Raw genomic sequence first — 23306 nt, 5'->3', positions numbered from 1 at the left:
CCCATTCGTGAATGCGGTGCAGTCGGTGCAGCACGCCGCGTACATGGAGGCGATCAACTACAGGGTCCCGGTGGTTACACAGCAGCAGGATCAAAGAAAGGGGGAGGAGACCGGCAGCGAAGCGGGCAATGGTTGCGGGGAGGCGGCGGCCTGGACCCCGCGTCTGTACTACGTGAGCTCTTCTCCCGCAGATAATAAAAGAACTTCGATAGTCGACAGGCACCCCGTTCGGGAAGTCGATAGCACGCCCACGGCAACGGACCCTGGGCCCGATGGCAAACATGCCGAAGATGCCGAAGATAGCCAATACGTCGGCATAGCAATAGCCTAAGAAGGAGAGCGGTAGGGCATCGACCAAGGTGGCTTCCACGAGGCGCGTGGCACGCATGGAAGCCAAGACGGGATCAGGCACCACCATGACGTTCCATCCTTTCCTCGCTTTGCCCTGCGTTTCTGCGTATTGGCAGCGTTCTCCGCGGGCACCACCACTGCCACCGCTACGACTCCGGCTCATCGCCGCGATCGATCATCGTAAGACAGCGGGCCGGGGCAGGCAGCACGGCGAGCCAAACCGGCCGGCCGGCAGGCAGGTGGGGATGGTCGGTCCACGGCCGGAGCAGGGACCGGGGCTAGCTGCCTTTGGCCGAAAAGAACAGAAGTTGCGTTGCGCCAGAGGAATAGAGGCGAGTGTGCGGCGCAGCAGCAGGACAGCAGAAGCGATGTTTCGATGCACCGCTGGAAGTGGGGAGGGAGGGGGTCGGGGCTCACGTACGCAGGGGCCACGGTGGGCGGGCGGCGGATGAGATGCCCGAAGCGGACGGGAGATGCAAGAGGAAGCGCAGGACAGACGCGCGGTAGTCAGTCCTCGGATAGATGGCAGCACAAAAGCAAGCAAGCAACCCGCAAAGCTTGCTGTTCTTGGCAGGCAGACGACAGAGCTCAGCTGAAGGCCTGAACGTCGGTCCAAATTGGCACACGTACGGCGCGGAAGGCGGGCCTTAGTGGCCGCGAGCGAAAGCACAGCCGCGGGCGCAGGCGCGAGGCGCGAAGACGCAAAGGCGCGGGGGCCAGCAGGAGGCGCCTTGGACGGTTGCGGCAGCGTCGCCGCCGGTGGAGAGTCTGTGTGCGCGCGAGCACGAAGGGAGGAAGGAGCAGGAGGCAGCTCGGCAGCCAGCTCCTTCCGTTGCGGCAGCGGCAAAGCACAGAAGAAGCCAGAGCACAGCAAAGCCACAACGACGCTGGAGGATGATGGCCCGATTACAACACTCCTCACCCGGCCAGTCCCTCCGTCAGCCAGCCAGCCCGGCCCAGGCAGCCGACGAAACAGAGCGCCGACGCGACAGAGCGAACAACCACACGCCCCCCTCGGCACCCCTACCTACGCTTGCGCACCATGCATTAGCGACCGCGATTGGTTCACTGGAGAGCTGGCGATCGCCGCGCTGCCAGCTGCGGCCCCCGGAATCCAGCCAGCCGCGAAGGCTGGGCTCAGCTAGCCAGCTGCGAGCTCAGCTCTGCGACGCTGCTGCTCGATGGGGAGAGGCTTCGGTTGATGAAGAAGTCGGCGGCCCCCGCTTCGGGCCTCGAGCGACGGAGCCACAGAGGTCGCAGCGGCGGGTCTGCCGGGGGGCGCGCATGGCGGCGCGTGTGTCCTGCATCAACCACTTCCCAGCGCGCCGGGGTCCGCCTTGTCATTTTCCAAAGGGTTGTCCCGGTCGATCTTCCTGGCGCGCCTGCGGTGCCCACTCCCCGATAATTTCGCACCGTTGTCGTCTGGCCTGGCTGCTGGCTGCCCGTCCGTCTGCCTGGTCGGCCGTGCTGCTGCGAGCCTGCGCCGGGCGGATTCGGCGCATCTGCCATGCCCACGCGCCGCCGACGGTGCGTTGGGCTGCCGTGCCCGCGCCGGCTTTCGCTGCCCGTGGGTCAAACCACGATCACCCATGCTTACCTACCATGGAAAGGCCGAGTTGCTTGATGAGATGATTAGACAAATCCGCCGACCGTCGCACAGGAGATCTCACTGGCCGGGCGAAAAGCGCTCGCGACGATTCGCTGTCGAGCGGCGCAGAGCCACGGCGGCCTACGTGTATGTTCGTGTGCCGCAATCTAAAAGGCCGCGATGCCCACTCAATCCGAGGAGACGGGCCCGCGAGCCACAAAAAACAACGTAGTGAGCGACAGCCATCGGCCGAGCAGGGTCCCTGTGGGGAAAGACGTGAAGGGGTAAAAGAAGGTTAAGGGAAGTTTGGTCCAGGACGCGGACACGCGGACGGACGGGCGGGCGGACGCGGGCGGCTGAGGTGCCAGAAAGCTTTGGTCGCCCGCTCCCTCGCGCCCGCCTGCCGCTGCCACGGTCCCTAATTCCCATGATTCCTGCCGCCCTGCCGCCAAGTCAGTGCTTCGATAGTCGCGCTTGTTCTAGCCGCGCGCACTGCACGCCCGAGCAGTCACCCCTCTCCACCGCGCCCTGAAGGAACAATCGCGCTGTCGCTCCGTGGACGCTTTGGGCCGATCGCGCGGCAGAGGGATGCGGTTGATCGAGACGCCGGCGCCGCATTGCAGCTTCAGCTGGGAACGACAGGGTACGCAGGATGCAGCACGGGAGGGGAAGGGGCCCAGGGACGGCCTGTGATTGATCAATGACTGAGATGCAAGAAACCAGGCCAGCAGAGGAGACGGAGAGGGCAAGTGGGCCTGCCTGATTTGATAATGCAGGAGAAAGGGAGCACTGGCGATCGGCAAAGGCAAATCCTCGACACGACGGAGCCGTGAAGGGGAGAGGAGGAAGAGATACGTCGTCGTCGTAGCAGCCGTCGCGCCGCCTTCTTCCCCTCCCAGGGTGCAACAGGTGTGCCCTGATGGGTCCGTCGTTTGGCGCAGCCCCGGGCCCCATCAACGCTTATGCACGCTCGATGCCGCTCTCCCTCGCCCGCGCGTCTGTGGACCCGGAGCAGCGCAGCAGCCAGCCGGAAGGACGGGCTGATCAAAGAGCAGGGAAAAATAGAGCGGCAAGGCATCAATCAAACAGGTGACGGTGGTGATAGCCGCCCAACGAACTCCTGGCCCATCACGGCATCCGCACCCGTACCCGACCATGACGAGCACGACGATGATGATGTGGGTTCGGCCGGCCCGGCGCGGCCTATGTCCAGACTCATCCGGCTGATCCGCTTAGCTCTCTGGTCTCTGCTATGGTCGTGTCCATTCACGGCAGTCAAAAATGCCCGTAATCGCATAGTTACCCCGAGGTCCGTCTTCCAGGCGGCCCATCGTCCCCGATCAAGCAAGGCGACAGTCAACGGACGATCGACTGCGCCCCTGGAAGCAAGCCACAGCTCCCTCACCATCGCGACAGACACGAAGCGTGACCCTCTCTGTTCCTTCTTCATATCCGGAGGCGTTTGGCAGAGAAGGATTCCGGGTCTAAGAAGCTAGACTGAAAAAGAGGGCAGATGCAGGGCACGCGATGACGGAAAAATCCTCCGATGATACGACACGAACAAGCATTCTGCGCCGCTGACCAACAAGAATACTGCCTATACAAATAAATGCCCCGTTGCCCGCGTACGTGCCCGGTTGCAGCAGCAGGAACACTAGATGAAACGCATGGGCCCCTCCCATCCCAATGACCACGGAGCGGGGACCGGGGCGGCGGAGGAGGAGCGTGCGGGCATTGCTATCATCAAAATTCAACCGTTGCGTTGGGGAGGGGGGAGGGGAGGGTTGTCGTGAAATTGCAGCGAAGCAACGCCGCACTCCCGAGGCCGATCCCCTTTTGGGACGGGACGGGATTCTTGGGGCGGATGGGACGATGGGGCGCGCGCGCGGGCGGGGCATTGAGAGGGATGATGTGTGAGAATCGCATCGCTTCGGTTCGCGTCGCTCAAGGAAAGAAGAGAGAAAGAGAGAGCTGCGGCAGATCCACCACCGTCGTCGTCATCGCCATCATGCTGCGGTTCCGACGATATGCTGTCGTTGCCGCGCGCTCCCCGTGCCTCTGAGCTTCTTCTCCCACCGGCCGGCCCCCATTCTCACGTTTTCTCCCTCTCTCTGCGCTTCTCTCTCGCGTCGTCCACGTTCGGCGTCGGCCTTTCTCCTGCGCCTCTTCATGCGTGTCTCTCCTCCCCCCCGTCTCCGTTGCCCAACAACACACGCGCCTCCTTCACACACAATGCCCATCGCCCGGCCCACTCCAACAGGCAACGTCCGTCCGGCTTGCGTCCCGTCCGCCGGGCGGGCACTCTCCACTAAATGACAATCGTCCATCATCGTCGTCGTCATAAGTCACAATGCGCGCCGTCGTTCGTACCGGCGCGGCGGGTATAGACCAATGCGGGAAAAAATAACAATAACAACAATAACACCGATCACCGACTCCTCCTTGACACGAAGAAGAGGGGGAGGGGGGGCGAGGGGATGTGGAAGGGAAGAAAGCGGAGAATTCCATTGCGATCAAGTGAACGATCATCATTCATCGGCATTACTATCAACGGCGGCAGCGGCACCGCGCGCGCGTGCGCGCGATCCCCCGCGCCGTTCCACCCGCATCCATCATCAACTCAAGACACAAGAGATGTGGCGAGACGGCGATGGTGACCGTGACGGTGACGGCGGCGGCGGCGGGCGGAGCCATTCCCGCCCTCGTATCTGTTTTCTCTCCCATCCGCACGTGGTGATGATGAAGGAAGCCATGTGGTGTGCAGTTGCAGTGTGGTGGTTGTTGGTGAGACAACGCCAAGCAAATGGCTAGCTGGGTAGCACCATGGCACCCCCGCGCTCGCGCTGCCGCCACGCGGGCCGTAGGTACAACCGAGCAGCGTGTAGTACCTGCAATACCGCAAAGGGAAGACATCGCTTTTTCAAGTCAGAAAGAAGCGGGTTTAGGCGTTTTATCTCCCGCTGCTGCTGCTGCTGCTGCCCGACAGCAACAACCTACACGTATCGGGGGCATGCTTGGGCTTTTGCTTTTATGGAGCACCTGCACTCACTACTACTTCTTTACCCCGGCTTTTACAGTAGTGTGCATGTACGTAGTCGAGAAAAAAAAGATGTCGAACAAAAAAAACAAAAGCAAAGAACGAAGCAGCAGCCCAAACCCACACCCCCCATGCAGGTGCACACCTGCGACCCTCACGGTGACTTGCCGTTTCGCCGCCTTTACTTCTTTTCCATCCCTTTCGCGGGCTGGCTGGCTGGCTGGCTGGTTGGATGCGCCCGGGTTGCCCGGTTCTGTCTGACCTGACCTGGCACACCTGGCTGGCTGGCTGTCTACATACCATGCTAGCGGTGCGCGCAATCCCTGCTCCCTCCCTCCTGTGCTCCCTCCCTCCCTACGTTCCACCCCCCTCGTCCAAGCAAATCAAATCAAAAAAACCAAGATGATCATCCACGCCAAGGCCCCCGACACACAGCGCCAAAAAAAAAAAAAAGAAAAAGTATATACCCAGCCAGCCAGCCAGCCAGGGCTCTCAGAGCTTTGACGCGGTTCCCCCCAGGCAGGGTTACAAGGCAGGCAAGGCAGGGCGGCGTTTAGACTCTCGGGTAACTTGCCTGCAACAACGACGCGCGCGGCGCCCACACAAAACGCCTCCAAACGCTCTTGCTCTCTCTCTCTGTTGTTGAACTTTGACCGACTACTAGGCTGGTGGCCGCGAAAACTCTCTCTCTGCAAAACAAAAATGGGAAATGACCGTGAATGTTTTTATTATTATCTTCGGCGGCTCGGTCTGCTGTCCGGCACCACCCACCCACGCCCGCCCGCTTTGCTTGCATGTGTTTGTGCTTTGCTGCCGCGTGGCCCCCGCGGGAAGTTTGATGGAGGGGTGGATGGATGGATGGATGTATGTACGTACGTACGTGCTCCGCGCGCCGACCAGATCTAAACGACAACACCTTTCCCAAGCTCACAATCGTCCGCGCAGCTTGGCAACCAGAAATTAAGTACAGAAGGCAGGAAAGGGGTATGGGGAGGGAAGTTAAAGAGGAAATGTTTACAAAACGACGATGCGTCCAGCGCAGCGAAAAACGTATAAGCCAATAAAAAGCCAGTGGTGCGTATGTAGTGCTTGCTCTGCAGAAGAAGAAGAAGGGGGTAAGTGGTGTGACAAAGGTGTACAGAAAAAAAGGCCGACGGGTCGCGGAATCAGATCAGGTAGTGGACGGACGGGATATGTAAGCGGAATGATTTTGTTTTTGCTGTTCTTCTTCTTCTTCCATCATCCATCGTCATCCAACTATTGCGGCATCAAGCCTGTGCCCCCTCTCTCATCCACCTCAGTGAAACCCGAACAGATACTAAAAAGCCGCCCATGTGTGATCAAGAACCTCCCTCCACCCACCCCTGATGATTTGTATTGGTAACCGTATCCGGGGTAATGTGATATTTGTCCGCCGACGACTGCGCCCAAAAAATGCAAAGGAGAAGAAGGACCAAGCGTGCTTGCTGGCCGGTTTGCGAACCAACCAAAACAAGGGAAACCGGGAAACCGCCAGATCAACTTTGCCGAACCCCCAAACAAAACCGTATGTGTGTGCGGAAAGGAAAGAGAAAAAAAAAAAGACAGGGGAAATCAACTATCTTCATCCCTACCCGACGATGGTATCCAATAGCCAAAGCAAAGAAAAACAAAGAGATAACAGCAAAGAATCCCCGCCCGCATGCATCCCGCACCGGCGAAACTCTCGGTGGTATAGAACGCCCAGGATTCCCGCCTACCACCCGCATTTGTAACGGAAATCGGAAAACCAGACCCAGAACCTGCACGCGCGCCCGCCAAATTCCAACCGAACCGATAACATGATAACCACGTGATGCGAAATGGCAACAAGGCCTCGAAACGCTAATTTGCGAAGAAGGGTGGGGAGGGACGGTGATGATGATGATGAGCCGGACCACGCTTCGTGAACGGAAACTATCACCGAAAACCTTCCGGGGTCTATACCCACCCCCAGTCAACCGAGAGGCAAGGGTGGATCAAGTGATCAGGAAGTCCCAACCCTTGTTGACGATGATAGTCTCCCAGTCCCACGAGTCCTCGTTGCCCGAGTCCATCATTTCCCACACCGTATGCACCACTTCGCGTGCGTACTTGATGTTGCCGAGGTGCGAGTAGGCTTGCAGCTTGTCGAGGCCCTCGCTGATGGGGGTGCGCTGGTGCTCTTCGAACGCGGCACAGCCCAAGAGGAACAGCGGCATGAGAAGGACGCTTTGCGTATTTGATGTCGGGGGCAGTTTCTCGAGGTATTCGAGACCCTTATTAACGGCCTCGTGCAGGGCGGGGTCCGGCCTGGAAGGCTTGATGGTCCGGTGGAGGTAGATCCAAGTGCATGCTTGGTACAGCATAGACGTGTAGTAACGATACTCGTCCTCCTGTTGGCACTTCCACTCGCGGAGATCCTGGTCAATGGAGACGGCGTCGTTGAGAATCTCGTAATCCACGGGCGGGTTGACGCCTTGCACCTTCTTGGCTCTGATCTTATCGCGCAATTTCCTAATGTTAGAAATGATCCGGAACAGACCATCCACGACGCCGAGGAGAGTGGCCGCTTCCGGTTGGATCATGTACTCCGGCAGGTGGAAGTCATCCATCATAAGAATACTTCTCCGGTCGGTGGCCGTCACGGAATTGGCTACGTCGTGGTAAACGAAAAACTCGACCAGGAAGGCTTGGAATTCCTTGTTGGGCGACTCCTGGTTCTGGATCAAATGTCTCGCGGCATCCATGTGGGCGCGGTAGGAACCATCCGTCTCTCCGGCAGTAACGGACTTGAGGCAGAGGATCAGCGTCTGCGCGACCGTCGGGTCATCGATAACGGCCGTGTCATCACCGGAGAACCGCCGTTGCATGTTCTCGTCGGTTCGGAGATTCCGGATGGCGTTATCGAAATGGTAGGCCTGCCTGTGCTCGTACTCGGGCTTTTTCTCGCGTAATAAAACGTGGGAGCCGGCAAGGCACAGTAGCGAATGCATCAAGCCCCGGTGCCTGATGGCCATGGGGATTAAGATCTTGGTGAAAGGGTTGCCTCCGACATCGTCAAATAGGCTGAGCACCCGGCTGACGTTGAAGTGGAAGTGGTCCAGGAACTTGCGGTCAATGTCGGTCTCAATTCCGTCGATGAGCACGGGCAAATTCACGGACACGGAGCTGTGTCTGCGGGTGACTGTTGCAATCATCAGTACGCGGCATCATTGACCGTGGTCTGTATACTGTACCAATAGACCGCTGCCTTCCGCTCTTCCAGAACTCCTTGGGCGGGTAGCCCTCGCAGTGGACGTTGTTCTTCTGGCAATGCAGGCCTACGTTCAGATTAGACCATGGTCCGTGCCACAGCTATCAGGCGGGATCCTTACAAGCTGGCTTAGTCTCGTCACACTTCTTCTTCCTGCGCCTGCACGTTATACAGCCGGTTTTGGAGCGGCCCTTGGGCGGCTTGCTGATGGAGGCAGGCTGTGCGATGGGGTGCTTCCGAGGCCTGCCTCGGGGGCGCTTCACCACAATGCGGTCCGGAGAGGGCACGGATTCGTCGGTGAGGGGAGAGATCTTGGACGTGTCGTCGTCATCGTCGAGCTCCTCGATCTTGGGGACGATGCCGTCGATTGAGTTGGGGTCCGGGAGGTACTGGAAGTCTATTACGCTGGGCGTGGTCCGCGGGGATTCGCTCGACGAGGGCGAGGCCTGGCTGGAGGACGAGGAACTGATGCTGAAGCGCGGGCCGTAGGACACGGGGTTGGGGCCAAACATGTCGGAAGCCATGTTGTGGAGGAGAATTGGAGGAGAGACGGGCAGGACGGGGGCATCAGATATGCGATCTGACGCAGGGCTTCTGGCGCAGACGATAGGCGAGCTCCCTCAGGCGCGTCACCTGGCGGCGGCGGGAGCTTGGGCTTTGGGGCGGGGCGGACGGCGAGCACCGGATTATGTAGAGCGAAGGAGTGTGATGGAGGGCGGGCTGACTGAGCGTGAGCGAGGAGCGAGGGCGCGAGTCGGCAGGCTGCTTACCGCGAGCGGATCAGCGGCCAGTGATAAATGGGCGGGCGAAACAGAGGCGGGGGCGGTGTTTGGCGGGCAGGGAGCCCGTGGGATGGAAGCGGCTAGGCTGGCCGGGAGAGCAATCTGGTCTGCTGGCTGGTGGCGCGGGTGTGGGGTTCGCGGGTATACGAGGGCATTTTCCTGCTGGCATCGCCAATCTTTGCGATCTCAGGGCAGCGCTCAGGGAGCATGGTGGGTGCGGGTGGAGCGGCCGGGGGCGGCGCGCTGGCTGCTGGCGGGCGTCGAGGGGCAGCGAGAATGGCGCCGTCGAAAAGCCGATCCTCGCTTTGACTTTGGCTAACGTCGCGTACCCGCCTGCATCCCGGCCAACTTTCCGCCGCGCGCTGATCACTTGCGCCGCCATCCTTGCGCCGTCAACCCCGTCAGGGCCAGCCCGAGTCCCTTGACCTCGCGGCCACCATCCGCTCGTGGCCCGCCCTTAAGCGCACCGCAACGTCGTTGACGCGCGCCCGCAGCAGCACCCGCGCCGATCCTGGGGATCCCTTGGCCGCACCGCGCCGTGGCACCGCATCGCAGACAACAGATCGTGTGCAACCCACGCCAATCCCAGCCACTTCGCAGCGCCGCCGCTTGCCGCAAACTGCAGCCCTAAACCCACGCGGGTGGGGGCTGGCCAGATGCTGTACATGAACGCGATCGCCCAAGCCGCCGACGGAGCGCGCGGCGTGTGATGGGATTGTGAAGCGCAGTCGGCTGACACGCGGCCGGACCGAGCATCGCAAGCCACTCCGACGGCCTCGAGCACGCTGCTATTTAGTGCGAGCGTAGCCCATTGACGCCCGGCTTCTTGCGGCCTGGATCGTTCCAGAAGGCCCAAAAACAGGCTGCCGTGCCAGAGGTGAGCCGTCCACTTGTGGCCATGGTTGTCAGACACATATCACATGCGTAGAGTGCTTGCCCACCACTTCGCCTGCTCTCCCGTGCTGCTCCGGCTGAAGAGAGCCTTCGTGCCGTCCTCTCTAGTGCATTTGCTTGAAACAGAGGCCGGCGGGGCTGCTCCATTGGCGGCGCGACTCTTCCAAATCACCGCCGGCGCCGTTGTGGTGCAGCGCCGTGAGCAGGTGAAGACGGATGCGGCAACGCCGCTGCAGAGAGGCCGTGTCCGCACGTGGGCGCAGTCGAAACGGAGGCATGGTTGTGACCTCAGGTTGCAGATGTCCGCCGTGCCTGGGCCGGGGTCGGCGGCGGAGCATGCTCCGCTCCAAGAGGCGAGCAATGTCACTGCGCACAAGCTCTGTCAACCGCCATTCGTGTGGCACGGCTTGGGGGATGTTGCTAGCCGAGCACTCCTTGCAGCCTCCAGGTTCAAGCGAAAGGTCGCACAAAAACGGCTCTTGCCCTGGCCGGGCTGGGCTGACGGCCGGCACCGCCTCCCGCCACACCTCGCTCGGCCGGCCTACCGAACGTCGCCAGGCGCTCCCCTCCCATGCTTAGGGCTTGGCAGGGCCAACGCGTGCGGGAGTGTTTGGACGTCACGATTGACTTCCCGTGCAGCATGCATGAGGTCCAGCACGCTGGGGCTCGAGGATGGTAGTGCCCGGACCAGCCTCTCTGGGGATCCCACACATGCCTTCTGCAGGGATGGTCCGAATGGGCGAGCCACGCCGGCGACGAGATGTGACCTGTAGCATCTCGGCTCAGCAGCGTTCGCAGGCGGCAGCATGGCCGGTGAGAGATTGGCAAAGCTGCGACACGGGTCGCGGCATGGTCGACCGTGGCAGCGTCTGGCTGACGGTAGGACAATGGGAATCCCCGTCCCGAAGTCCACCCTGCTGCCATTGAGGCTTGGCCACGGCGTCCAGAGGTACCTGGCTGGACGGAGCGCCCTAAGTGGTGTAAGCGGCGGAGCAAGCCATCACGTACCACGACGCCAGCTTATTCGGCGATAGATTCAGGAGTACGAGGCACGATCGTCGCGATCGCATGCAGTATCGACAACGGCCGGCGGCGTCATTTTGGCTGCGCTGGCTGTACCACGCCAGACCGGCGGGTCTGGAACTAGCCCCTGTGCATGCCGCCAGAAAGCGTAACCGGCTCGCGTCCGGCCGTCTCCAATGCAGCAGTCCCCCAATTTGAGCAGGCGAAATGGGGCCAAGTGGCGCAGGTGCTGACCACCGGATATCGTTTGGCGAGCGACGGCAGAATGTTGATGCGTTCGTCAGAGGAGGATAAGTAATCGCTGCGAGCATGGAGATCGGCAGACTGACCCGTACCAGGCTGAGGGCCGGTCTATTGCAGCCACGCGAAGCTTGACGCCGACGGAGGGATCGCATCAGGGGTCGCGTATCTGGTGGAACCCGAGTGATGGATAGCCCATGTCAGACTTCACCAACGCTCATATGCGGATGTCAGCTCCGGGCTGATCGACAGTGGCCGTGGCCGGATTTAAGCACCAATACTCAATATCCAGGGGGAGGGGAGCAGCCAGATGCTCTGCGTGAAACTGGACTTGTTGGGCGGCTCATTTGGGATCCAATTGGCCTTGCATGAGCGAGCCCAGCAGCAGTTCGACGGCCAGCGAGGGGAGAGGAGGTTGAATTAGAGGATGGTCAAAGAATGACATCGCGCCCATGGTTCGAGGACAGCCTATGCCCAAAGGGGATGCGCGGCGAGACCGTGTTTGCCTTGTTTGCAGCGCTGGGCGCGCACGGGCCGCAGGAAACGCGGTCGACGAGCGACGTGCAGCCGCGACACCAAAGCCAGCGTTGCCGTCACCATCAGCACGCGCGCGCCGCGGCCTCCAGCACCTGTAGCAGTAGCCTTGCCAGCACCCCTCCATCACCGCGTCGCCCACCTTGCTATGCCCATTGCATGATAGTCTGAGTCCGCGTGCCCGCGCACCCCTCGCGCCGCAGCCATGTTCAACTTCACTCCCCTTCTGGGCGCGCAGTCGACCTCAGCCGCATCGCAGTCCCTGCTCGAGCTTGATGGCGGCATCAAGATCCTGGTCGACGTTGGCTGGGACGAAGCTTTCAACGCTGAGAAGCTCAAGGAGCTCGAGAGGTAGGACGCGCGCCCCAAGCAGCAGCCATGCTTTGTTGATCGACCCGAATCCAATGCTGACCCGGCTGCGTACAGGCAAATCCCAACCCTCTCGGTGATTCTGCTCACCCACGCAACAACCGCCCACCTTGGTGCATTCGCCCATTGTTGCAAACACTTTCCGCTGTTCGCTCGAATTCCCGTCTACGCAACCACTCCCGTTATATCTCTTGGCCGGACCCTCCTCCAGGACCTCTACTCCTCGAGCCCTCTCGCATCCTCCATCATCCCGGAAGCTGCCCTATCCGACTCGGCTTATTCATTCCCTGCCCTCCAAGGCGGCAGCCACCCCAACATCCTCCTCCAACCTCCCTCCACCGAGGAAATCGCTCATTATTTTTCGCTCATCAATCCGCTCAAATACTCTCAGCCGCATCAACCACTGCCCTCGCCCTTCTCTCCGCCCCTCAATGGCCTAACCATCACCGCCTACAGCGCTGGACATACTTTGGGCGGCACAATATGGCATATCCAACATGGCATGGAGTCGGTCGTGTACGCGGTAGACTGGAACCAGGCTAGAGAGCATGTTCTCTCTGGCGCCGCTTGGCTGGGCGGATCTGGTGCCGGCGGTGCCGAGGTCATCGAGCAATTGCGGCGGCCAACAGCTATGATCTGTAGCAGCAGAGGTGCGGAACGTATCGCTCTGTCCGGCGGCCGACAAAAACGAGACGAGCTGCTGCTCAACATGATCAAGGAAACGGTCTCCAACGGCGGCTCCGTCCTGATTCCCTCGGATTCGAGTGCCCGCATCTTGGAGTTGGCATATCTACTGGAGAGCGCTTGGTCCGCGGAGCCTCATTCGCTTGGCAATGCCCCTTTGTACCTCACCAGCCGCACGTGTGGCGCAACAATGCGGTACGCAAGGAGTATGCTGGAGTGGATGGACGAGGGCATCGTGCGCGAGTTCGAAGTGGCAAGCAGTGGCCAGGGTGGGGACGATGTCAAACGTACAAGAGGTCAGCAGGGCAGGTCAAGAGACGGGAAGGATGATGCAAAGAAGCCTAATGCGCCCTTCGACTTCAGAAATGTGAGGCTGTTAGAACGCAAATCCCAGGTCAGTCGCATGCTTTCCACGACTGGCCCCAAAGTCATCTTGGCAAGCGATGTCTCGTTGCAATGGGGCTTTTCCAAAGAGGCTCTGCGCAATCTCGCCGCCGACAGCCGAAATCTTGTCGTCTTGACGGAACGAGTTGCACAATCTTCAGACCTGAAGAAAGGACTGGGCAGGTTGCTTTACGAGCTTTGGGCGGAACGAAGCGGCGCCACGAAGTCCGCCGAGGCTGGTGAAGATGCTGCTGTGCAGCAGGCTGGCGGTGCCGAAGCAACTGTGGATGTACCTCAGGCAACACCGCTCGAAGGAAACGAGATCCCGTTGTACCAGCATTACCTCGCACAACAGCGTCAACTGCATAACACTCTACAGCCCGACGGCGCAACTTCGCTGGAGACCGCAGCAGACGTTATCGATGACCGCTCGTCAACCACCTCAGAGTCCTCGGAAGAATCGGATACCGAACACCAGGGAAAGTCGTTGAATATTTCGGCAGCCATGACGCACGCTCGACAAAAGCTGGGACTTAGCGATGCGGAACTGGGCATCAACATCCTTCTACGCCGCAAAAACGTCCACGATTACGACACCCGGGGCAAAAAGGGCAGAGAAAAGATGTTCCCCTACGTTGCGAAGAGAAGGCGCGGAGACGAATTCGGAGACCTCATCCGACCAGAGGAATACCTTCGGGCAGAGGAGCGTGACGAAGTGGACGGCCAGGACATGCGGAATGGCGCCGTGCAGAAAGATGCGGGCGTTGGCCAGAAGCGCAAGTGGGACGAACAGACAGGCAAGCCCGGTTCAGGCAAACGGCAGGCGGCGAACGGCACAACGAAACGCCGCAGACACCAGGACGGCTCTGTACAAGGCAGCGTCACCAATGACGAGCAGGCCGAAAACGATGATTCCGGAGAGTCTGAAGACGAGGCTTCTGAGGAAGTCGTTGCCGGCCCATCCAAGATTATCTTCACGCAGGAGACTGTACGACTCGAGTGCAGGATCGCGTTTGTGGATTTCTCGGGCCTGCACGACAAGCGAAGCCTGCAGCTGCTCATACCCATGATCCGACCGCGCAAGCTCATCCTCGTCGGTGGTGAGCAGGAGGAGACGCTGGCGCTGGCAGCAGATTGCCGGAAGCTGATCGAGGCAGCGACTGCCGATACAACAGAGGCCACAGTCGACGTGTTCACGCCAACAATCGGTGTCACGGTCGACGCAAGCGTTGACACGAACGCATGGACGGTCAAACTCAGTCAGAGCATCGTTCGTCGTCTGCGTTGGCAGAACGTGAAGGGCCTTGGGGTCGTTGCGATCACGGGGCGTTTGGAAGCGCTCCTTCCAGAGGACGACGACTCAGCAACCGATGATGGCGGCATCAAGAAGAAGGTCAAGGGCGCAAAGGGCGACAGCCAAGAAGCATCGGAGCAAGACAACGGGAGCAAGGAAGTCAACATAACACCGATTCTCGACATCGTGCCTGCCAGCATGGCCGCTGCTACGCGCTCGGTCGCTCAGCCTTTGCATGTGGGCGACCTGAGACTCGCGGACCTGCGGAAGATTATGCAATCATCAGGCTTTGCGGCAGAGTTCCGTGGTGAGGGTACACTACTTATCAACGGCTCCGTGGTGGTTAGGAAGAGTGGGACAGGCAAGATTGAAGTGGAGAGCAGTGGGTTTGGCGTCATGGGACCAGGACGGCCTGATGGAACTTTTTATGCCGTCAAGAGAAAAATTTACGAAGGATTGGCCGTTGTGGCTGGGGGGTAGGCGAAGGCTTGAATTAATGGACTTTTTGGGCGAGTGGTCAGCTGCTCTATATTCTACAATGTCGTTAACTCATGAAGATTCAAGATATCCAATATCTTCATTCCACGTTCCTTGTCATTTTGTCTCTTCATGTTGTGTTCACCAGCGCTACTCTACTGAATGTCCTTGTGGTTGCACAGGTGCTGGATTCACGCGGAGTTCCTCAGGAGTAAAGTCTCGTGCGTGCATGCTCCCCGTGGTTTATTTTCCTTTATCTCCTTTTCAAAAGTTCTTGATTGTACTACTACAAGCACTAATCACCCACCCAAATGCTGTTTTCATTGACACCCAATTCTCTACAAACCCCTCGCCACGTTTCCTCGCCAACAAACAAGGAAAACAGAAGATGACATGCCAGCAAAGCAGAAGAACCTGACTGCCAACAGAGCCCAAATGCTCCTACGATTGTCTCTTGACAAACGTCGTTCTTTCGTGGCGTGCCACAGCTGCTTACAATAAGGGGGCACCCGCAACAGTCTGTGACCACCATTCCAAGGAGTTTATGCTTCGGTCTCCTGCTCACAGCTGAGAACCCAGGTTGAACAGCACAAAAGGGCCACCTCCTTGCAACCACCGACACTTCTCCTTCATCCACTTTGACTGCTGTTCTCACAGTTCAAGCGAAGCTCCGGGCAAGCCACGACAACATCCTCCAGCACCACACTTCGACGCTTCCACAAAGCTACCCCTTCAATCAAGCCAACAACAAACCCTCAGCCCCCTCGACCTTGTCCTCTTCAACAAAACACCAATCCACCCACCTCCCTCCCTCTCCCGCAAACCCAACCAAACCCGGCCATGTCCCGCTTCCCACCCCACGCCTGGCACGGCCGCTACGGCGGCTACCAGCCCCCGGACTTCCTCGACCCCATGCTCGCCGGCGGCCCCCCGGGCTTCTTCGACGGGCCCCCCATGTTCCCTCCCCCTCACCATCCCTTCATGGGCGGCGGCGGCGGTCCTCCCCCTTTCTTCGCTGGCGGCGGCGGCCCGCCTCCCGGCCCTCCCGGCGACGACGACGGCCCCGGTTTCGGCGGCATGCCGCCAGGTCCTCCTCCCCACGGCTTCTTCCCGCCGCCGCACGGCCCTCCGCCGTTCGGTGGTGGTGGTGGTGGCTTCATGGCGGCGCCGTGGATGGGTCCCGGCGGCGGTCCCGGCGGCGGTCCCAACTGGCGCTTTGGCGAGGACAACGACGACGACGACGGCTGCTCGGACGGCGACGCCCCAGCGAACCCGAAGACGCTGCCGCGACGCCCCGGCGCACAAGGCGGCCGCGCCGGCGTCGGCATCATCTACAACCCGAAGCAGACGCGGCTGCACGTCTTCCGCAAGACGGACATCGGGCCGTGGAAGGACGGCGCGCGGCGCGGCGTCGTGGTGCCCGCGCGCAGGATGGGCGGCTTCAACATCTGGGACGCCGACGTCGGGTGGTCCGTCAAGCAGCTGCTCGAGCACCTCGGCAAGGGCGACGACGCGTGGGCCGTCAGCGAGGTGACGGAGGCAGGCAACGGGAGGTGGTACAAGGGCAGCACGATCAAGTACAAGGACGAGCGCGCGGCGGAGACGCTGAGTAAGCAGGGGTGGACGGAGAGGAGGGGGAAGGGGTCGGGCCAGGCGCCGGTTTGGTTGGTGTTGCATAAGTTTGAGTGAGGGGTCGTGGGCGGGAGTTTTCTTGTTTCTTTTTTTCTTTTTTTCTTTTTTGAGAGGCGGCGTGGGAGATGCGGTGGGGAATGCGCTTTGAAATTGCTTGTTTCGGAGGTGCAGCGGACCTCTTCAGATGCCAACAGGTTGTCGGAAAATTTGCAAGTGCTGTAGAGATTGTAGTCATACTACGGAGATCCTTGGATGTCAGCAATTTGATCTAGGTTTGTTCAGTGGGAGAGTATCTGGGGAGAGCGGTTAAAGCGCTCAGAACTAATGTCCGAAGGCGTCACAGTGAGTCAGCTGCATTCTCAAGACGTTGCTCACAGTATGCCCACAGCCACAGCCCCGGCGGCGGTGACACAGCGTCAATGCCATGTTGCCTTACCCGCCCTGGCGTTACACGGTCAAGGATGAGCGGACCACCCTGCATGGTCGGCAGCCTACCCACAGACCAAGATCCATCTTCTGTTGTGGCTCCGGCTGGCAGCACTGACAGAGGGGTACCTGCATGGCTTACTGCCCTGAAGATTGACTGCCGTGATCGTCTGCCCTCGCATTTCGTGTCACTAGATATTTCGGAGTGCCAGCACCTAGTACCAGCGCAGTCAGCTCGCTGATGGGGCTGCAGCCGGCCGTAGCTTCCCTGATCCGAGGCCTATGACGTGCGCCTGCTCTTTTGGGTCGAGAAAAACGACAAGCGGAACGTGCGAGCTTGATTTTCGGCCAATCAGAGCCACGCGCGGCGGCGGAAAGACGGTTGATCCACGGACGGCTCGCTTAGTTGGCTCTAGCGCCCGCCGCCGAGCATAAGGACCCTTCTCTTCGCCCGCCCTCCTCCTCTTCTTCCTTTCCTTCTCCACCACACTCATTCGTTCTTTACCGGCGACTGACACTCACTCACTCGATAACCGACGCCAATCCTCCGTGGTCCACACCTCTCACCTTCTTTGACCTCTCATCCCACTGCTTCGCATCCCAGCTCGTTCGCCAAGTGAGCCATGCTGCTCGTTCAAGCGTGGCTCGCCTTCATGGCGTTCCTCCTGCCGGCGCTCGCCCAGGAGTAAGTGTTACATTTCCCTCATATCGTCCACTGCTCCTGAGTCTATCCAATGCGCTAATCGTCAGCACCCGCTTCACTGGAAGGTCTTCCATCCGAAGTTCTCTCCTCTGATCTTCCCTATTGTCACGTCAACACTTACCCTTCTACCTTAGGACTATCATCATACCAGCCAGCACGGTGACGATTACTATGGCTTGGACTACTACTGTTACTGGTCCCACTATCACAGTGACGACCACTCTCGGCTGCAACTCGTACTCGCCTTCGACCACACAACCTCCTGCTACACCTTCCTCGACCTCTGCTGCGCCTCCCCCGTCTGGTCTTGTTTGCCCAACTGGCGGAGAGCTCATTCAGGCGATGGACGGCACTTCCACCCTCTGGCCTTGTGGATCCCCCGACCCTACCGATTCAATCACGGTCATGTCCGGCAAATCCACGTTTACTGTTGTTCCGCCCCAGGAGACAACCAGTGAGGTTTGGATCACTTTCAATTCGACGCAGTTCATCACCGTCACGGACCATACTCCCTCGGAGTCTACCTCAACATCCACGGTGTGGGTTACAAAGAGTGAGGAGCCTACGACGGTTATTGTCGCGACCAGTTCTACTACCGTGTTCTCCGGAACTTCGACTATCTCCGATGCCGATCCAGAGTATGGTTCCTCTTCTCAAGGTTCCACCTCTTTGATAGTCACTCCATCATCCTCTGCGGTTACGAGCTCATCCAAGGTCACACTGTCGTCTCCTCCGGTGGTTACAAGCTCATCCAAAGTCTCACTTTCGTCTCCTCCAGCGGTTTCAAGCTCATCCAAGGTCACCCTATCATCTTCTCGCGTGGTTACAAGTTCATCGTGGGTCACTCCTCCCATGTCTCCAAATGCCACCCCATATGCGTCTCCGTCTACTGGCTGGGGCTATCATGGCTGGAACTCGTCGGGGTATACCCCGGGCCTGCAAAGCTCGAGACTTGTCACCGGAGGCACTGGTGGAGTCTCGGTGCCTCCTCACTCGCAGGTTCACTCTACCCCGCTTACGACTCGGACCTCCACCCGCAATGTCACGGTGACTTTGACTTGGTATGACACTCCTTCGGCGGACGTTTCCATCGTGAGCAAGACGACGACAGTGCCGGCGGACACTTCCATCGTGAGCAAGACGACGACAGTGCACGCTGCAAGTTTGACCCCCACCACCTTCCCTCCGTATTCGAATGTCAGTACCAGTGCGAATCCGACGCCAACATCTGCAATGTGCGGGGAGGGCTGCGACTTCGGTAACTTCACCATCAATGTCAGTGTCATCTCCCCTTGAAACTCCCTTTCGGTGTGCACTTACTACACACAGTTTGACGAGGGCCATGACAACGTGGTCACCACTTCGGATCCGTTCGTTGGTATTAACAACCCGACTCACCACCTTGTCTTCAACGAAGGCTTCGCGTACGTCCCGACGGATTACGATGCAATCAGCCCTGCCTCGCCCCCATACCTGGTCATGTACTTGCCCAACAGGACGACAACCGCGCCGGAGCAGCCCGAGAATGGTTCAACTCGGAACGGTAGCATCAGCGCTGATGGCAATCGCATCAGTGACTCTGCCTTCCACTTCAACGCTTACGGCGGTTCCTTCTCCTGTAACAAGGGCCCCATTCCTGTCGATAACGGTCCTGACCCCCTCAACTGCACCCTTGAGGTTACTGGTTTCCGTTGGAACGCTATTGAGCAGGTGGAAGGGCTCCAGGCGATTTCGACTTTCGACATGGTGCCATGCTCGGAGACGACTGTCGACGAGGAAGGCAAATGCCAGCTGACCAAGATTGACTTCTTTAGTGAAGGTGGAGACTTTACGGACCTGTCCTCGATTCGCATGAGGTCATACTACTGGAGTGACACGGCCGAAGACAGGGTTTTCTTCATGGACGACCTGCAGCTTGGCTGGACGAACAACAACTACACGGCCGGATTGACTCGTGGTGGCGGCATCTAAAGACGTATCCGGGTGGTACTTCTGTTCTTTTTGCTTCGATTTCACTCGGTTGCAAGTCAAAGTGCACTGGATGGCACCAGCACTGCGCACGTAGCTAAAATTTCGTGCTCTTCGTGAGTACCGCACAGATAGCTGCGCTGGGTTCAAAAATCAAAGGGATTTGTTTTGAGTGACATGGAAGTTTTCGCGTGCAAGATACTGTTGGCGGAAGTTGTGATCCGCAGAGGTACCGATGACCTCTTCAGAGCTGTCGAGGGTTGTGAAGCTCCGAGGCACTAGGTCGTAGATACACATAACCCCACAAGTCTATCACGCGGGGTATGACGGACAGTGCACGGCTGATGGCATGTTGTTGGGGGTGCGTGCGAAGTGACATCACCTAGGTACTTACGGGCGGATGTTCTTCAGGAACACGCAGAGGGAAGTGGGTCACGAGGAACGGCTCAAAGGCGCAATCGGCGCGATAGAAGGGCGGTTGTTTCTAGCGGACGGAGGCTCGTTAATCCCACGCAGCATGTGATGGAGTGGTGTGTATGGAACAACGGAGCCAGCCAGACAGACGTCAACGGCAGCTGACGGGAGACATGCTGGAGGGACTACTGCAGGTTAACGGCGGTAATATACGCAGGGCGGCGGTCAGGCAGCAGAGAGGGGCGGATGATGCGCAGCGGCCAAGTAAGGTTGGAAGGCACGCGGTGTTCCGGCGGCAGGGCCCGATCTCGATGCGGGTTGCGGCCAGGGCGGCGCAAGGGACGGCGGCGAGATCCCGGTCAGCGGGCGCATGACGACGGCCTGGTCGGCCCACGAGCAGCGTGGGGGAGGTGGGAGAGCTGCGAGCTGGAGCTGGAGCTGGAGCTGGAGCTGGAGCTGGAGCTGTCGAGGGCGGTCGAGGTCGAGTGAGACATGAGCTCATCGCTGCGACGACGCGTGCGCGCCGCCTTGTTGCGTGACTCGCGCGCCTCGTGACGGGCGCGGGCGGGCATATCTGGGCGATGCACTGCCGCACAATCGCCATCCAAGACGCCTCTCTCGACCGCCGAGCGTGCATGGCGAGCGTTGATAGCAGCTCCGATCACAGCGCCCGTCACCGGTCCTGGTCCTGGTCCTGGCCGCAGCAGCGTAAGCGAGCATCGCGACGGCCATCGTCCCGCCGCCCACGCCAGAGTCCCAGTCCCAGTCCCCGTCCCCGTCCCCGGCCAGCGCCAGACCCAGTCTCCGTCCCGGTCCCAGCTCGCTCGACCGCCCGCCGCGCGCCCACCACGTCGCTCTCGACGGACTGAGCTGCAGCCTCGCCCACCGCCGGGCCACGACACCGCCGCTACCGCTACCATGACCACCGAGAGCCAGCCCCCGCCTGCTCCTCCGCAGGCCCTCTTCTCGCCGCCTCCGCAGAGCCCAACCCACGATACCCCGCCGCCGCTCCCCAACCCCAGCATGCCCGCCCTCGCGCCCCAATTCCCGCCCCAGCCCGCCGCCAACGGCCAGCGCGTGCAGAACCGCCACTCGCGCGACTTCAGCGGCTCGCAGAGCAACGGCCAGGTCCAGAGCCCCACCAGCCAGCAGGGCGTGCCCATACAACACCGCGTGGCCAACGGCCACCAGGGCCATGTGCGCGGCATGAGCGGCTTCGACGGGCCTCGCAGCCCGCCCAACAGCAAGAGTGAGCGCCTGCGCCACAACAAGCACTCGCAGAAGAGCACTAGCACTGATCCCACTGAGCTCAAAGGCACTGCACACGTCCCGTGCAAATTCTACCGCCAGGGCGTCTGCCAGGCTGGCAAGGCCTGTCCGTTCCTGCACACCAACGACCTGCAGACCGAGACTGCCCCGTGCAAGTACTTCCAGAAGGTCTGCCCTCGCCCGTCCCCAAGCCCGCCGCCGCCGCACGCTGACACGCCCCCAGGGCAACTGCAAGTTCGGCGCCAAATGCGCTCTCGCCCACATCCTGCCCGACGGCAGGCGCGTCAACGGCCCGAACCTCGCAATGGGCCGCCATCCGTACGGCCGCCCGCCCGCGACCCAGAGCTCGCTGCTCACCATGCAAGCCATGGCCGGCGCCCCGCAATACCCCTACATGTCCTCTGACGAGCCCTACCTGGGCGCCCAGGGCAAGCACCTTCATGATATGATACCTACCATCGACCAGACCTTCTCCTCGAATCCCGGCTCCAATTTCGGCTCACCGCCAAATGACAGCCGTCTCCCAACGTCGCCCGTGCAGAAGGGCCTGAGCGTCCTCGATGCCCCGCTCCCCGCTTCTTTTGACAGCCAGGGCATTTCCCACATGGCCCGCTACGGTCCCATCGCCGCATCCGTCCCCTCGCGCTTCGGCTTCGAGGGCGCCTCCCCGCCGTCGTCGTATCAGAACAAGGCGCTCGAGACGTCTACATTGAGGAACCTGCACAGCTCCGCATTTGGAGATGAGGCGCTTGCAAGGAATGGTCTGGGATCATCCCCGCCCACGACGGAAGAGCCGATGATGGGCAGGCGCATCATGCACTCGGAGCGCTTCGCGAGACCGAAGGTCATGTCGGCGAGCTTGGGCACACGACCCGGCTTTGGCCAGGATGAGTGGGATGAGAACTTTGCATTCGAGGAGGACCTGGTCCCCAACAGCCTGCACGAGTTGCTGACCCCCCAGGAGAAGATGCGCCGCTTTTCCCGCGCCGGCGAAGACGACCAAGGTTTCAACCACCGCCAGTCACTTTCCGGGTTGGGCACTCCGGGCGATTCCAAGGTCGGCTCACCGCTGGGTTCCTCTCCTTCGCGTTTCGGCGCTCTCTTCTCCCGGACACACAAGCCCGCCGAGGAGATGTCGTCGAGCCCTGGCGCCAACGTTTTCGGCGTTGTGGGCTCCCCACTCCGCGGTTCTTCCCTGAACCCGAACGCCAGCCCGTCACTTCGTCCCATCGGAGATCGCAGGACCCCGTCAACCGGTGACGCTAGCCCATTCGGTCTTGCTAGCCCGCCGCGTCAGAGCAGCATTAGCACGCTCAGTCAGCAGCTCCAGCGCACCCGTCTCTCATCTCTTGTATCGGACTCCAAGCCGGAAGGGCCAGAAGACAAGCAGCACCCGGGGATGCCTGGACGGTTGACTTCAGCTTCCAGCATTGGTTCCGTACCTTCGAGGGCCGGAATTGGTATGGACCGTGCCATCTCCAGCAGCAGCATTGGCCGCGAGCCCATTGAAGAGGAGCAAGAACAGGGTTTGTTCGACATGGAAGAAGAAGAATCCGCAGCCGACAAGGAGAAGAAGGCCAAGAGGCTGTCCAGCGGCCTTGGTGGAACTAGCTCTTCGCAAGGAGGTGCTTGGGGTGTCTTTCCGGGTCTAGGTGCTGGAGTTGGGAGCGAGAAGAGCTCTTAACTCCCACGAAACCCAGAAGTACCTCTCTGGTATTACGAGTACCCCAGCTACTCAGGGTCTTCTCAAGAGTCGATCTGGATATGCAATCGGGAACGAAGTATGAAGAAAAAAGACTGGTCTGAAGGATACAGGCCCTGTACAACCACACGAAAAATACACACCAGCACTTCTGGTTGCGGCATCATGTTCAAAACGGCGGGTCACTAAAATAAAAAGCAAATTGGGGGACACATGGCGTCATTCAAACAAATAGCGTTCCCTTTTTTCCGGGTCCTACTTCCCGTAGTAGCGCTTAATGCT

At 60.0% G+C, this 23306-nt stretch overlaps 5 protein-coding genes across 5 annotated transcripts; 4 read left to right on the top strand and 1 right to left on the bottom strand.

Annotated features, from left to right (window-relative positions):
• Positions 1-6973: 6973 nt before the first annotated feature.
• Positions 6974-8753, bottom strand: SLS55_006850 (uncharacterized protein; the record flags this gene model as incomplete). The annotated part of the gene is made up of 3 exons (XM_066778279.1): positions 6974-8160; positions 8213-8296; positions 8351-8753. 3 exons carry the CDS (start codon positions 8751-8753, stop codon positions 6974-6976), a joined length of 1674 nt encoding a protein of 557 aa, XP_066630716.1.
• A 3154-nt stretch (positions 8754-11907) lies between these two features.
• Positions 11908-14913, top strand: SLS55_006849 (uncharacterized protein; the record flags this gene model as incomplete). The annotated part of the gene is made up of 2 exons (XM_066778278.1): positions 11908-12053; positions 12129-14913. 2 exons carry the CDS (start codon positions 11908-11910, stop codon positions 14911-14913), a joined length of 2931 nt encoding a protein of 976 aa, XP_066630715.1.
• An 837-nt stretch (positions 14914-15750) lies between these two features.
• SLS55_006848 (uncharacterized protein) lies at positions 15751-16599 on the top strand (the record flags this gene model as incomplete). Its single annotated transcript, XM_066778277.1, has 1 exon — positions 15751-16599. The coding sequence occupies one exon, from the start codon at positions 15751-15753 to the stop codon at positions 16597-16599; it is 849 nt and encodes a 282-aa protein (XP_066630714.1).
• A 1477-nt stretch (positions 16600-18076) lies between these two features.
• On the top strand, positions 18077-19642 carry SLS55_006847 (uncharacterized protein; the record flags this gene model as incomplete). The annotated part of the gene is made up of 3 exons (XM_066778276.1): positions 18077-18309; positions 18880-18946; positions 19001-19642. 3 exons carry the CDS (start codon positions 18077-18079, stop codon positions 19640-19642), a joined length of 942 nt encoding a protein of 313 aa, XP_066630713.1.
• A 1434-nt stretch (positions 19643-21076) lies between these two features.
• On the top strand, positions 21077-23006 carry SLS55_006846 (uncharacterized protein; the record flags this gene model as incomplete). The annotated part of the gene is made up of 2 exons (XM_066778275.1): positions 21077-21490; positions 21546-23006. The coding sequence occupies 2 exons, from the start codon at positions 21077-21079 to the stop codon at positions 23004-23006; spliced, it is 1875 nt and encodes a 624-aa protein (XP_066630712.1).
• Between the last annotated feature and the right edge of the window lie 300 nt (positions 23007-23306).

This window comes from Diplodia seriata, assembly GCF_021436955.1.
Source record: "Diplodia seriata strain FDS-637 chromosome Unknown scaffold_7, whole genome shotgun sequence".
In the NCBI taxonomy this organism is placed as follows: Eukaryota; Fungi; Ascomycota; class Dothideomycetes; order Botryosphaeriales; family Botryosphaeriaceae; genus Diplodia; species Diplodia seriata.
This window is presented reverse-complemented; position numbering and strand designations above follow the sequence as displayed.